Source organism: Salvelinus sp. IW2-2015, linkage group LG14, assembly GCF_002910315.2.
Source record: "Salvelinus sp. IW2-2015 linkage group LG14, ASM291031v2, whole genome shotgun sequence".
In the NCBI taxonomy this organism is placed as follows: domain Eukaryota; kingdom Metazoa; phylum Chordata; class Actinopteri; order Salmoniformes; family Salmonidae; genus Salvelinus; species Salvelinus sp. IW2-2015.
In genome coordinates, this window is record NC_036854.1 from 8,757,173 (window position 1) to 8,771,449 (window position 14,277).

Below are 14,277 nucleotides of genomic sequence, written 5' to 3' on the forward strand. Positions count from 1 at the left end.
TGGCCAAAAGACAGTAAAAATGCAGAGCGCCAAATTCAAATATATTACTATAAATATCTAACTTTCATGAAATCACACATGAAAGACACCAAATTAAAGCTACACTTGTGAATACAGCCAACATGTCTGATTTCAGAAAGGATTTACGGCGAAAGTACACCAAACGATTATGTTAGGTCAGTAGATAGCCACAGAAAACACAGCCATTTTTCCAGCCAAAGAGAGGAGTAACAAAAAGCAGAAATAGAGATAGAATTAATCACTAACCTTTGATGATCTTCATCAGATGACACTCATAGGACTTCATGTTACACAATACATGTATGTTTTGTTCGGTAAAGTTCATATTTATATCCAAAAATCTGAGTTTAGGCGGGACGCTACTGTCTCACTTGGCAAAAAGCCAGAGAAAACGCAGAGCGCCAAATTCAAATTAATTACTATGAAAATTACTATAAAAATCWAACTTTCATTAAATCACACATGAAAGTTACCAAATTAAAGCTAYACTKGTTRTGAATCCAGCCAAMATGTCARAATTCAAATAGGCTTTTCGGCGAAAGCAAACAATGCTATTATCTGAGGATAGCACAATAGTAAACAAAGAGAGAAAAGCATATTTCAACCCTGCAGGCGCGACACAAAACGCAGAAATAAAAATATAATTCATGCCTTAACTTTGACGAGCTTCTGTTGTTGGCACTCTAATATGTCCCATAAACATCACAAATGGTCCTTTTTGTTTGATTAATTCCGTCAATATATTTCCAAAATGTCCATTTTATTTGGCGCGTTTGATCCAGAAAAACACTGCTTCCAAATTGCTCAAACGTGACTACAAAATATCTCAAAGGTTACCTGTAAACTTTGCCAAAAAATGTCAAACTACTTTTGTAATACAACTTTAGGTATTTTTGAATGTTAATAATCGATAAAATTGAAGACTGGATGATCTGTGTTCAATACAGGATTAAAACCAACTATAGCCAGCGTTCTGCTCACGCGCTTCTATCCAACAGGACACTTAATGTGACTCTCATTCAAGATGGCCGTACTTCTTCATTACACAAAGGAATAACCTCAACCAATTTCTCAAGACTTGACATCCAGTGGAAGCGGTAGGAACTGCAAGCAGGTCGATTAGATATTTGGTTTCCCAATGAAATCTCATTGAAAAGAGTGACCTCAACAACAACAAAAAATCTGAATGGTTTGTCCTCGGGGTTTCGCCTGCTAAATACGTTCTGTTATACTCACAGACATGATTCAAACTGTTTTAGAAACTTCAGAGTGTTTTCTATCCAAATATACTAACAATATGCATATCTTATCTTCTGGGGATGAGTAGCTGGCAGTTGAATTTGGGTATGCTTTTCATCCAAACGTGAAAATGCTGCCCCCTATCATAGAGAAGTTAAGGAAGTTGCTCGACTTCCTTAGCTGCCCACTGAAAGTCTTATCGCATACGCAGACACACAGGGTTTCCGTGTGTGTGTGTCTATCTATTACCCTCTACTCTCCTTTGGATGTTCCTCTTCTGAACTGGACTTAACCCCAGACCTTCCTGATAACCCCTGAGCTGGGTTGGGCATGATGGGCTTGGCTGGATGGGGCCGGTTGGTGGGCAGTTGTTGGTCGTACAGGAAGTTGGTCCCCCACTGTTTCCCCGGCATGCTGGGTAGGGGCGGCCGCCAGTCGGTAGGACGTCTATCCAGCCACCCGCCTCCACCGCTTTGATCTGCTAGGGCCTGTGTAGCCATCACGACCCTTGAACTATGACTCCTGACCCCGGAGGGAATTTACTAGCAGCTCCTTGAACTTTTTCGCCTGGCCCATAGTCTCCTCCTGGCGTCTGATTAGATCCATGTCTAAAGGGCTAGCAGATTAGTTTCTGTAATGTACTCTCTTTTAGTTTGGTGAACTTGACCTTTTATTCATTTTATTAAATTGATGTCTGAATTCATTGAAGTTCTTTGATCCCAATAAGTAGCTTTAGACTACTGTGTAAGGCAAGTGAGCACTACGGCAGCCATCTATGCATTTGGGTGTGTATCCTGTAGGTTTTCTTAACACGTGCCAGAGTGTTGATCTGACACGTGAGTGTGTTTTTGACGTTTGTTTGTACAATATGCTTGTGTATTAGCTAGTTACTTGAGAGAATGTTTTGTCTGGGAGACGGGTTGCTTTTGCTGCACCTGCCTTTGTGAGCACGAGACCCAATGTGAGGAGTGAAGCAGGGATGGCACACAGTTTAATTAGCACTGTTGTGGTTGTCATGTCAGTTTTGTGTCACCCTGACCTCAGGATCATCTCGCTCTCTCTCACAGGTGGAGAGATTTGGCCAACTGAAGGCCCCGGGGAATAAAGAGGGGGAGGGGCAGGTGAAGGCCTTAGTTGGGTGAGGAACCAGGAAGGGGCTGATGTCATTTCCCAGATATGTGAGGGAGAGGTCACAGGGAAAACAATAGGTCTCTGTAGAATCCATATCCCATTAGAGCAGGGGTATTCAACCAGGGATTTTTAATACATACAGTACCAGTCAAAAGATTGGACACACCTACTCATTCAAGGGTTTTTCTTAATTTGTTACCGTTTTCTACATTGTAGAATAATAGTGAAGATATCAGAACTATGAAATAAGCAAAAAAGTGCTAAACAAATCAAAATATATTTGATTCTTCAAACTAGCCACCCTTTGCCTTGATGACAGCTTTGCACACTCTTGGCATTCTCGCAAACAGGTCATAAGGTAGTCACCTGGAATGCATTTCATTTAACAGGTGTGCCTTGTTAAAAGTACATTTGTGGAATGTCTTTCCTTAATGTGTTTGAGCCAATCAGTTGTGTTGTGACAAGGTAGGGGTGGTATACAGAAGATAGCCCTATTTGGCAAAAGACCACGTCCATGTTATGTATGGCAAGAACAGCTCAAATAAGCAAAGAGAAATTACAGTCCATCATTACTTTAAGACATGAAGGTCTCCTCTTTATGAAGCACAGAATAGCTGGAATTTATAGATCCTGTTCACTTGTCCAGCTGTGCCTCTGTCACCTAGAGGTTATATTTAAAGAGTTGAAAGTAGCTACACGCAACACACAACTTTTGACCAGGAATTCCAAGCTCTGTTTTGATTTGTGTAGTCCTGACAATTCCAATATTGTAGAGATGTCAAAGGAGTGCAATCCATGAAATATATAGGTTTCTAATCTTCAGGTTCTGTCTGTGACCTCCCAATGCACTCGCGATGACATCCCAATCAAATGTGAAACTGTTGAAAATGTTAAGTACACCATAAACTAATACGCACACCAGCCTAAAGCCTCACATCTTATAATTTAAGCTTCTTGTTACAATTCCCCCCATGAGAAAGGCAGTGCGTCTGTGGGTTGTCAACTCCTGTAGCACTTCCCTGGCTGAAGTCAGAATAGGATAGAATGGACTTTTTTGGTCTCCCGAGTGGCACAGCGGTCTAAGGCACTGCATCTCAGTGCTTGAGGCGTCACTACAGACACCCTGGTTCGATTCCAGGCTGTACCACAACCCAGCCGTGATTAGGAGTCCCATAGGGCGGCTGCAATTGGCCCAGTGTCGTCCGGTTTTGGCCGGTGTAGGCCGTCATTGTAAATAAAAATGTGTTATTAACTGACTTACCTAGTTAAATAAATGTTGCAGTTAAGTTGTGCTATCCGCCCCGTAGCTCCTTAGAGACCACTACTTGCAGCAGGAATGTGGTGCGACGGGTCATATTTACTACTGTGAACTTCTCACTTAAGGAAGCACACACTCACACAGGTCAGAGTTCAAAGCTGCCCCCACTCATCTCTTTATTTATTTGCTCCAAAGAAAACAAATGATAGATAAAAACGAATTAAAACAAAAAAAGTGTTGCAGGTTGGAAGCTCAAGGGCTGATATGAAAACCACAAAATAACTATATACAATACATAAGTACTAAAATAAAAAAGGTTTGTTAAAACATAACCAAACCTGCTAATTATAAATTAATTAATTTGATCAGTAATCACCAAAAAATATATATTTGTTTTGTTTAAATGTGAGTGTGTGAGAGTTAGGCTATGTGGAGGAGATTACTGAGTAGTTTGGTTCATTAGGCGGACTCCCAGTGTTCACCTGAAGTTAGGCCCGTCAGTCAGAAGAGCACTAACACATGGTAGCCTATCTATTTACAAAGCGTCTCACAGACAGACACAGACAGACACAGACAGACACAGACAGAGAGAGAGACAGAGAGAGAGACAGAGAGAGAGACAGAGACAGACGAGAGACAGAGAGAGAGACAGAGAGGAGACAGAAGAGAAGAGAGAGACAGAAGAGAGAGACAGAGAGAGAGAGACACGCACACCAGCGTCAACAGTAACCTTGGGAAAATACTCTGCATTATCATAACAGCAGACTCGTACATTTCCTCAATGAAAACAATGTACTGAGCAAATGTCAAATTGGCTTTTTACCAAATTACCGTACAACAGACCATGTATTCACCCTACACACCCTAATTGACAACCAAACAAACCAAAACAAAGGCAAAGTCTTCTCATGCTTTGTTGATTTCAAAAAAGCCTTCGACTCAATTTGGCATGAGGGTCTGCTATACAAATTGATGGAAAGTGTGTTGGGGGTAAAACATACGACATCATAAAATCCATGTACACAAACAACAAGTGTGCGGTTAAAATTGGCAAAAAACACACACATTTCTTCACACAGGTCGTGGGGTGAGACAGGGATGCAGCTTAAGCCCCACCCTCTTCAACATATATATCAACGAATTGGCGCGGGCACTAGAACAGTCTGCAGCACCCGGTCTCACCCTACTAGAATCCGAAGTCAAATGTCTTACTGTTTGCTGATGATCTGGTGCTTCTGTCACCAACCAAGGGAGGCCTACAGCAGCACCTAGATCTTCTGCACAGATTCTGTCAGACCTGGGCCCTGACAGTAAATCTCAGTAAGACCAAAATAATGGTGTTCCAAAAAAGGTCCAGTCGCCAGGACCACAAATTCCATCTAGACACCGTTGCCCTAGAGCACACAAAAAACTATACATACCTCGGCCTAAACATCAGCACCACAGGTAGCTTCCACAGAGCTGTGAACGATCTGAGAGACAAGGCAAGAAGGGCATTCTATGCCATCAAAAGAACATAAATTTCAACATACCAATTAGGATCTGGCTAAAAATACTTGAATCAGTCATAGAGCCCATTGCCCTTTATGGTTGTGAGGTCTGGGGTCCGCTCACCAAACCAAGATTTCACAAAATGGGACAAACACCAAAATGAGACTCTGCAAAATATCCTCCGTGTACAACGTTAAAACACCAAATAATGCATGCAGAGCAGAATTAGGCCGATACCCACTAATTTTATCAAAATCCAGAAAAAGAGCGTTAAAATTCGACAACCACCTAAAAGGAACGCATTCCCAAACCTTCCATAACAAAGCCATCACCTACAGAGAGAGAACCTGTGGAAAGAGTCCCCTAAGCAAGCTGTCCTAGGGCTCTGTTCACAAACACAAACACACCCCACAGAGCCCCAGGACAACCAGCACAATTAGACCCAACCAAATCATAGAAACAAAAAAAAAGAATAATTACTTGACACATTGGAAAAGAATAACAAAAAAAACAGATATAGCAAACAGGAATGCTATTGTGGACCCTAACAGAAAGTACACAGGGCAGAATACCGACCACTGTGACTGACCCAAACTTAAGGAAAAGCTTTGACTATTGTACAGACTCAGTTGAGCATATAGCCTTGCTGCCGTAGGCAGACATGGCTCTCAAGAGAGAAGGCTATGTGCACACTGCCCACAAAATGAGTGGAAACTGAGCTGCACTTCCTAAACCTCCTGCCCAATGTATGACCATATTAAGAGAGACATATTTCCCTCAATTACACAGATCCCACAAAGGAATTCGAAAACAAATCCAATTTTGATAAACTCCCATATCTACTGGGTGAAATTCCACCAGAGATGTCCATCACTGCAGCAAGATTTGTGACCTGTTTGCCACAAGAAAAGGGCAACCAGTGAAGAACAAACACCATTGTAAATACAACCCATATTTATGTTTATTTATTTTAACTTGTGTGCTTTAACCATTTGTTACATTGTTACAACACTGCAATATATAGTATGACATTTGTCATGTCTTTAATGTCTGTTTTGAAACTTCTGTATGTGTAATGTTTTACTGTTTATTTTTATTGTTTATTCACTTTTGTATAATATCTACTCTCACTTGCTTTGGCAATGTTAACACATGTTTTCCATGGCCAATAAAAGCCCATTGAGAGAGAGAGACGAGAGAGAGATGAGAGAGAGAGAGAGAGAGAGAGAGAGAGAGAGAGAGAGAGAGAGAGAGAGAAAGAGAGAGAAAGAGAGAGAGAGAGAGAAGAGAGAGATGAGAGAGAGAGAGAGAGAGAGAGAGAGAGAGAGAGAGAGAGAGAGAGAGAGAGAGAGAGAGAGAGAGAGAGAGAGAGAGAGAGAGAGTCACCAGTCTCTGCGAGGAAAAGTAGATATGACTGGCTAAGGCCAGCCAGAGCCATGGACTTGGTTAATTTAGAGCTGAGAGAGAAGCCGTGTCGATATTTGTCACTGGTAGGAAGAGTAAAATCAATTGTGGGTTTTTCGTACTATTCCGAGTTAAGAGCCCCCAACTCCTCTCCAGTGCAGTAGAGGGGTGTTACGCAGTGATAGAATAAGTGCTACATTGTCGGCCCCAGGGTTTTCCCGGACAATGGCGCATTGTTTGGGAATAATGGAGGGAATTTCTTGGCAGAGCCAGGATTCCATCTTTAGCCACAGAGCGTCCGTGTTTTGCGTGTTCCGACAAGTTCCCCGGCTGCCTCAGGAGTATGGGACCAAAGGAGAACAGCACACCTATTGTCACTACCTGAACCATATCTTCTCCATCAACCTCTTCTACCTTCCCTCCTCTCTGACAGTTCATTATTTTAACTCTGCTGACAGGACTGTTTATGACCTCTTCTGTCATTTGTAATGGCAGTGTTATGTAGGCACTATGATGCAGGTTCACATTAAGTGTTAATTAAGGATCTGACCCTTTTTTTCCTTCTTTTTTCTCTCCTAAAATGGCATTCGAAAAAATCTAACTGCTTGTAGCTTAGGACCTGAAGCAAGGATATGCATATTCTTGATACCATTTGAAAGGAAACACTTTGAAGTTTGTGGAAATGTGAAATTAATGTAGGAGAATATATTTTTATTTTACCAGGTAAGTTGACTGAACACATTCTCATTTACAGCAACAACCTGGGAAATAGTTACAGGGGAGAGGAGGGGGGAAGAATGAGCCAATTGTAAACTGGGGATGATATAACACATTAGATCTGATCAAATATAATACAGAGGTTCAAACTGTAGAACCCAGTTCCTACATTTGAATATAAAAATTGATTTTATCAAACAAAACTATGACAAATCAGAGCAAGATTACTGAATGTAAGTACATTATTTACCTTCAGAGGTGAATGTATCAAACCAGTTGCCATGATAAAAGTTTTTTGTTGTTGTGCACTCCTCAAACAATAGCATGGTATTTTCTCACTGTAATAGCTACAGTAAATTGGGGAGTGCAGTTAGATTAACAAGCTTTCTAATTATATAAGACATATCTATGACTTGGAAAGTTTGCTGTTACTTACAACGTCATTCTAGTCACATTAGCGCATGTTAGCAACAACCATCCCGGTATAGGGACACCGATCCTACGCGATCCTTAAGAGGTTTTTAATGCCTAGTAGTCACTAGGGACTACTACATTACAGTGGTAGTTACAGGTGCATTACAAATGTAGATGCAAAATAAAAGAGGACAAGTGTCTCCCAAGTCCAAAATTGGAACAAATTGGTTGTTTTGGATAAATAAACCATTCTCAATATTGGAGAGATGACCATTCTTTCCAGAGTGTTTTCAGAGCAAGTCCTATTGACCATGGGCATACTCGTGACTGTCCTTTCACATGTCCTCCTCTTCATGTCCATGATTTCATTATGCCTAATTCCCCCGCCTCACGCCAGAATAACATTTAAGCAGTCAGTTGATTTTAATTTAATCTACCTCAGGATATCCTCCTAGGCTCAATATTCTCCCTGTTAAGCCCCCCCCCCCCAGTCAAATTGAGCTGTTTAAAGTTCTTAGTCCTCTGTGACACTAGCTGCTCCAATCCAAAACCGCTGCAGTGCCCGTTTGCCCTAATGACTCACCTTCTGAGGTCTGATTGGACTAGATGCCCAGTCCCTTAGTTTCTGTAATTCTGTGTCAACAAGTGTAGAGAGAAGACAGGTTTTTGTTTGGAATGGAGCCGCACATGTTATTGCAGAAGGAGTGTATTCTCTTCCATCAGAGAGGAACGCCCTGTTCTACTGGCCGGTTAGTTGTCTTCTCCTCTCCTGCCCCATACTCCCAGTCATACCCTCATTTTGACTCTTTCCTTGAGGGCCAAAGCTGTAAGTCCCAGGGTAGGTCTCTGTGTGTTCTTCCACTATGAAGACAACAACCTAGATACTGTAATGTTAAGGGATAATCAAGGGGCTATGCGTTGTATGGAAAATAATGCACAACGTGGAAGGTGTGGCATTAACCTTCCACGGTGTTGCATTATCTTCCAGAAAACGCATATAGCTCCCGAGTTGATTATCCCGCTTATACCAATGCTATATTTGTGGCTGAGAAATGTGTTCATTTGACGTCAGAAATGTGTTCAACATCCACTGAAGTAGCTAGCAAGTTTACTAGATAGCTACAGTAGTTGCCTTGGTAACCAAACAGACTTGCTAGCTTAGCTAACCAAACCATCAGTCCTCCTACAGTAGCTTGCGAATTCAACTATGCCAATACTGTTTTCAATTCGACTTTTGCTTTAAAAAGCAGCTCAGATATAGAACATGTAAAAATGTACTTCATTGCCGTTGAATTATACTGTGCATATGGCCAATATACCACAGCTAAGGGATATTCTTTATGCAGGACACAACGCGGAGTGCCTGGATACAGCCCTTAGCCGTAGTATATTGGCCATATACCACAACACCCCGAGGTGCCTCATTGCTATTATAAACTGGTTACCAACGTAATTAGAGCAGTAAAAATAAATGTTTTGTCATACCTGTGGTATATGGTCTGATATACCACGGCTGTCAGCCAATCAGCATTCAGGGCTTGAACCACCCAGTTTATAATGAATTATATTTTGTAGCAAGCTGAATTGTCTAATGTCATTGGCAGATATTTTTTATTTATTTTTTACCTAAAAAAGGCTTAGTACAAGTAATTTATCTTATTTCAAGATATTTTTTCAAGATAATTTACCTTATTACGACAATTAAATTACTTGTATTAAGCCTTTTTTAGGTTAAAAATAAGAAGGGAAAATGATCTGCCTTTGACGTTAGAATATCTTTGGGGATACGGGGAAAAAAACTAGGAATTATCACTCAATATAAGATATTTAGGCTTCAGTTCTACAGTTTCCTAGGGCAAGGGTGTTTCGCTGCCAGAGGATTTTGACCTGGTTTGGTGGAAATGCATAGCACCATGTGTCAGCTTAGTAACTGTAGCCATTTTGTGCCGGGACCATGATCTCCCACCTTTCCCCCCTCTATTTTTCAGGCTGGTCTAGTTTGGTTGGTTTACTTGGAATTTAAATAATGTGATGTAAATTTTTTTGACGCTCACATGTGGACAAAGAACAGAACCATTGACCGCTGGAAGGACACCACAGTCCTTATGATGGGTTGTCAACCCATTTGGCAATCACTCTGAGTCACATAGATGGGAGTGTAGATGTAATAGGGAAGCACCTTCCTTCATCTTGATTTGATCTCCAGCAGACTGAATTAAATGAGTTTGGATTATAGTAATTCAACATCAGATCAGTTATTTCATTATAGAAAATATTTTCCAAACCTTTTGTCCCACTCTTCATGAGTTACCATTGAGCAGCTGTGTTGTGGTATTGTCATGAATATGCAGAAGCGTTATGCAGTTAACACATAATCTTGTCATTTACAGCAGCTAGAGTTTTTATGGTTGGTCTGGGAGAGGTTTTATTTTAAAAATTCTGTGTGCTAAATACCAATGACCATATAGGCCTGTAACTTTTCTTCTTGATTTGATTTATTAGGATCTCATTAGGGAAAGGGGGATACCTAGTCAGTTGTACAACTAACTGAATGCATTCAGCTGAAATGTGTCTTCCGCATTTAACCCAACCCCTCTGAATCAGAGAGGTGCGGAGGGCTGCCTTAATCAACATCCATGTCTTCGTTAACCGACGCCAATGGTGACAGCTAGTCTTACTGGGGTCAGCTCTTGGAGCTGAAAGATGATTGGCTGAATGAAAAATACTTCCTGTGTTGTCACGTTCTAGCCTAACTCTAGGCTCACCTGTAGGGCCAACTTAGTCAGTAATAGTTACGTAGGAATGTAATTTGGGGCTAAGTTGTACATTTAGTGTTGTTTAAGGCTCTTGTTAATTTGATTTGACCTGTTTTAAGTGAATTTGTTTAATGGCTCAGAAGTCTAGTTTGTTTCACCACGTAACTTCAGTGTGAAACTGCAGATGAAAGATTTTATGAGTTTTGTCCATCGCTACAGATGAATGTATGGGTCTTCTATGAAGAGAAAGCAGCGATCGCTACTGGAATAGGTTCATCAGATCGTCCTGAGATAGAACTACCTGTACTTTGACTGTAGTGGATCACAGAGTAAAATAGTGGTCCTGTTATTTGTTAGAGAATCTACAAGAGACATCTCTATTCCGGGAAAACGGCTGTTTGCATAGTTCATCTGGACTGTAAAGATCAAGTCTGGACTAATCATTCTAGTTTATCCTCCTTTCCAACAACCTCTCCTTGTCTTCCTCTCCATTCTGCTCATCAATAACTGTCATCCCAACACACATGACCTGATCCATAGCATCTCAACAGAGTTCTAATGACACATGCATGACTCCCAAATAGGGTTGCAAAATTCCGGGAACTTTCAATAAATTCCCTGATTTTCCAGAAATCCTGGTTGGAGGATTCCGGATTTCCTACTGTTTCCCTCCGGATTACGGGAATCATCCAACTGGGATTTCGGGAATATTGGGGAATGTATTGAAAGTTCCCAGAATTTTGCAAGCCTACTCCCAATCAATAGTGCTTTGGTCGATTTGAATTGGTCAAGTCAGCTGGCTGTCCCTATTGGCCACTTTGCAAATCGGCTATGGTCGTCCAATCAACTCCTTTTTTCTCTCACTGAGCCCCGCCCCGTCTGACCTTAGTCTCCCATTAAATTTGATTTAGTTTAGTTTTTTTTCTTAATCTCCTGTCAAAATTACATTAAAATGTTATTGGCTCTCATGCGTCACTGCTGGTTAAGTTATTAGAAATCCAGCTCTCTGAGCTAGAAGAATACACTACAGTAAAGACCAGAGGCTGCTCTGCTCAGGGCTGTCTTATAGACTCCTTTTAGTGTTTGTAAATCGCTGTTAAACTTTTGAATATTTCCTGTTATTTTCAATAATTTAATGTATGTAAACTCATGAATCGAAGACTCAATTGGGAACTGAATTTAAATTGAATCAACTCAAAAGGAAAGCAAGTAATTTGACCTGTTTTCACAATGCACTGCACAGATGGCTAACTTGCTCTTTCTCTTCCTCCTCACTCTCTCTCCCCCTCCCTCTCCCCCTCAGATGAGTACTATGCCAGGCCTGCCCACGCGACCCTGTTTCTATGACATCGACCTCGACCCAGTTACAGAGGAGATCACTGGGCTCTTCTGAGCATGCTTCAGAACAATCACACAGGTAAAATAGTATTCCATTCAAACCATTATGACCCTGTTTTTATTTCCATATTATATATAGCTGAAAATGCTGCTCATATTCATTTTTGACATCTAAATCGATCACACATTTTGGACAAGTCACAGATATAGATTTTACTGTATAGCACGCCATTCATCTTATTCCAATTTAAGTAACGTTATTGTTGGCATTTAGATTTTACCCAATGGTGCCTAAAACACTTTTACTGAAATGAGAGGCTCAGAGGTGTAGCTGTTGCCAAGGTTAAGGGCTGTGGCTGTCGCAAACAATGTCTTTACAGTTCCAGTAAGCCAGATGGAGAAATTATTATCTTAGCTACATATGAATCAGTCTGTGTATCTGTGTTGTTTCCACTGCCACAGTAAGCAGCAGTCTCGTTATATCCCGTCAGACAACACTGCTACATTTTTCCTGTAAATTCAGTCAGTAGTGAAGCAGTTTGTAAATGCTTATGTAGTCTATCTGCCACATACCGTGTAGGGTAGGAACGTGATGTCTATGAAACTGAATTCATGTGTTGTTGTAGAGCACTCATACAAGAAAGGTGCCGTGTAGGGTAGAAACCTGATGTTTATATAACTGAATTCATGTGTAGCACTCATACACTCATTGTCCTTCCTCTGAGTTGCTCACTTGGCCTAGACGGTGTGTGTGTTAAATATTGCCTCAGCGTCAATACACAGTACTCCTCTGGATATTTTCACTCAGTGTTATTCCCTATTCACTCAGCACCAAGGCTATGGCCAAAGATTTAGAGATGCCCTCAGTCAGTCACTCAGTCACTCTCTTCTCCAACGTTCTGATTTTCTCTCCTCAGGCTCTGTGAAAGTCCCTCCTGCCCTGTAGGGAGCATGGCGAGGACTGGAGGAAGAGCCCTACACCCTCCATGGAAGATGCTTAACCCTTCTAATGGCACTTCCTACCTACAGGGTTCCACAACGCCACTGCAAAGGCTGGGGTCACTCTTTTGCACATCAACGATATTAAACCAAATAAGGCCTAAGGCCTAACCATGCTGTGTTTCTGTTAACTGTAACCCCTTAAAAATTAGGTAAAAGATTTTGTTACTTTTTAAATTTGTTTACTGAGATGAACTACTATAATATCTCATGTCATGGTGTGGGTTTTATTGTTTTCATTTTTCTTAATGTGGCTTAATATGCTTTTATTTAGTGTAATGCAGTACAAGTGTTCATGTATTTATGCACTAAATTCATGTTGTACGCACAAGTTGTTTTAAATGTGGTTATCTAGCCTCGTCTAACATTTCTTAATCCACTGCATCCTGCTAAAGGTCACAGGGTGGCTGTTGGAGTTTGGTTACTAGCTGTGTGCTGATGCTTTACTTCTGTTTAATTAGATGGATTATGGAAAACCATGGTTTTCTACCGTATAACAACTGTGCCTTTTTAAAATAAACAATTTTATTTACTCTACAGTTCTGTTGTCTTATTTTAGTTTTTGTCTTGTTGTTCACACCCAGCAGGTGAGCAGAGACTATTCCATCTGTTGTTTGGACACAGACTTCTTCCTGTTATCACAGAGCTCTCTAAGGAGAGCCTCCAAAACAAGCACAATGGCTATTTTTCCTTTGGGTTAAAAGTGTACATATGCAGAACAGTTGAATACACTCACTCAATCATGCGCACAGTCAAGTATACTCACTAATGCACATGAACCTAGACATGTGCAAACAACAATGCCAGAATGCGTAACAACAAATGTACTCACACACATTTAGAGTTTAGCCCTTGATGGTCCTGAAATCCAGGCCTCAGAGCCGGCCCCCTCACAGGACCCGAGAATGTCAGCTCCGTCTGTCAGGATCTGATGTTTGTGTTGCTACGTGGTTCCTCTGTACATGTGTGCTTGTGTCGTAGCTGGCATTCCACACCTGCTAGGTCTGTTATTGCCTCTGTTCTCTGGGGTGTCTCTAAGTACAGTGTGTGTGTTCCACTGTCAGAGGGAAAGTAATGCACTCATTCATACTGAGGGGGCTGTAATTGTGTGTGTGTGTGTGCATAAGTAGTGCTGGACTTAACCTCTTTGTTTTGGGGTGATGACAGATTCAAGAGCTTTAAATCATACTCCATCTCTGTCATAGGATTAAATTGCACTGGCTAGTCTGAGTCTTGTCAAATTGGGTTTGTTTATGCATAGTGTTAATCCTGAATCAGTCCAATTTGACTGCGATAACTTGTAATTTATGTGATCAAATAAAACAACTTCTCCCGAGTTACATACAGGTAGATACTGCGCTATGACTGAGTATTCAGTGTTTAATTTCAGTACCAAGGACAGGTCCTACATATTTCTTAATGTATCCTTAAGGATCAGTACTGTTTACAGGTGTGTGTGGATCAAGAAGCTCAACTATTTGACATGCTGTATGTAGCCTATTTGACCCA

General features: G+C 41.1%; 1 protein-coding gene across 2 annotated transcripts in view; it reads left to right on the forward strand.

Annotated features, from left to right (window-relative positions):
- Positions 1-13,307, forward strand: part of mthfd1l (methylenetetrahydrofolate dehydrogenase (NADP+ dependent) 1 like) — an 85,423-nt gene extending 72,116 nt beyond the window's left edge. For both annotated transcript variants that reach the window (XM_023999669.1, XM_023999670.1), the window contains exons 26-27: positions 11,735-11,848; positions 12,687-13,307. In XM_023999669.1, coding sequence (XP_023855437.1) covers positions 11,735-11,824 — 90 coding nt within the window. In that variant the 3' untranslated portion in view covers positions 11,825-11,848; positions 12,687-13,307. The remainder of the gene's footprint in view (positions 1-11,734; positions 11,849-12,686) is intronic.
- The last annotated feature ends 970 nt before the right edge of the window (positions 13,308-14,277 follow it).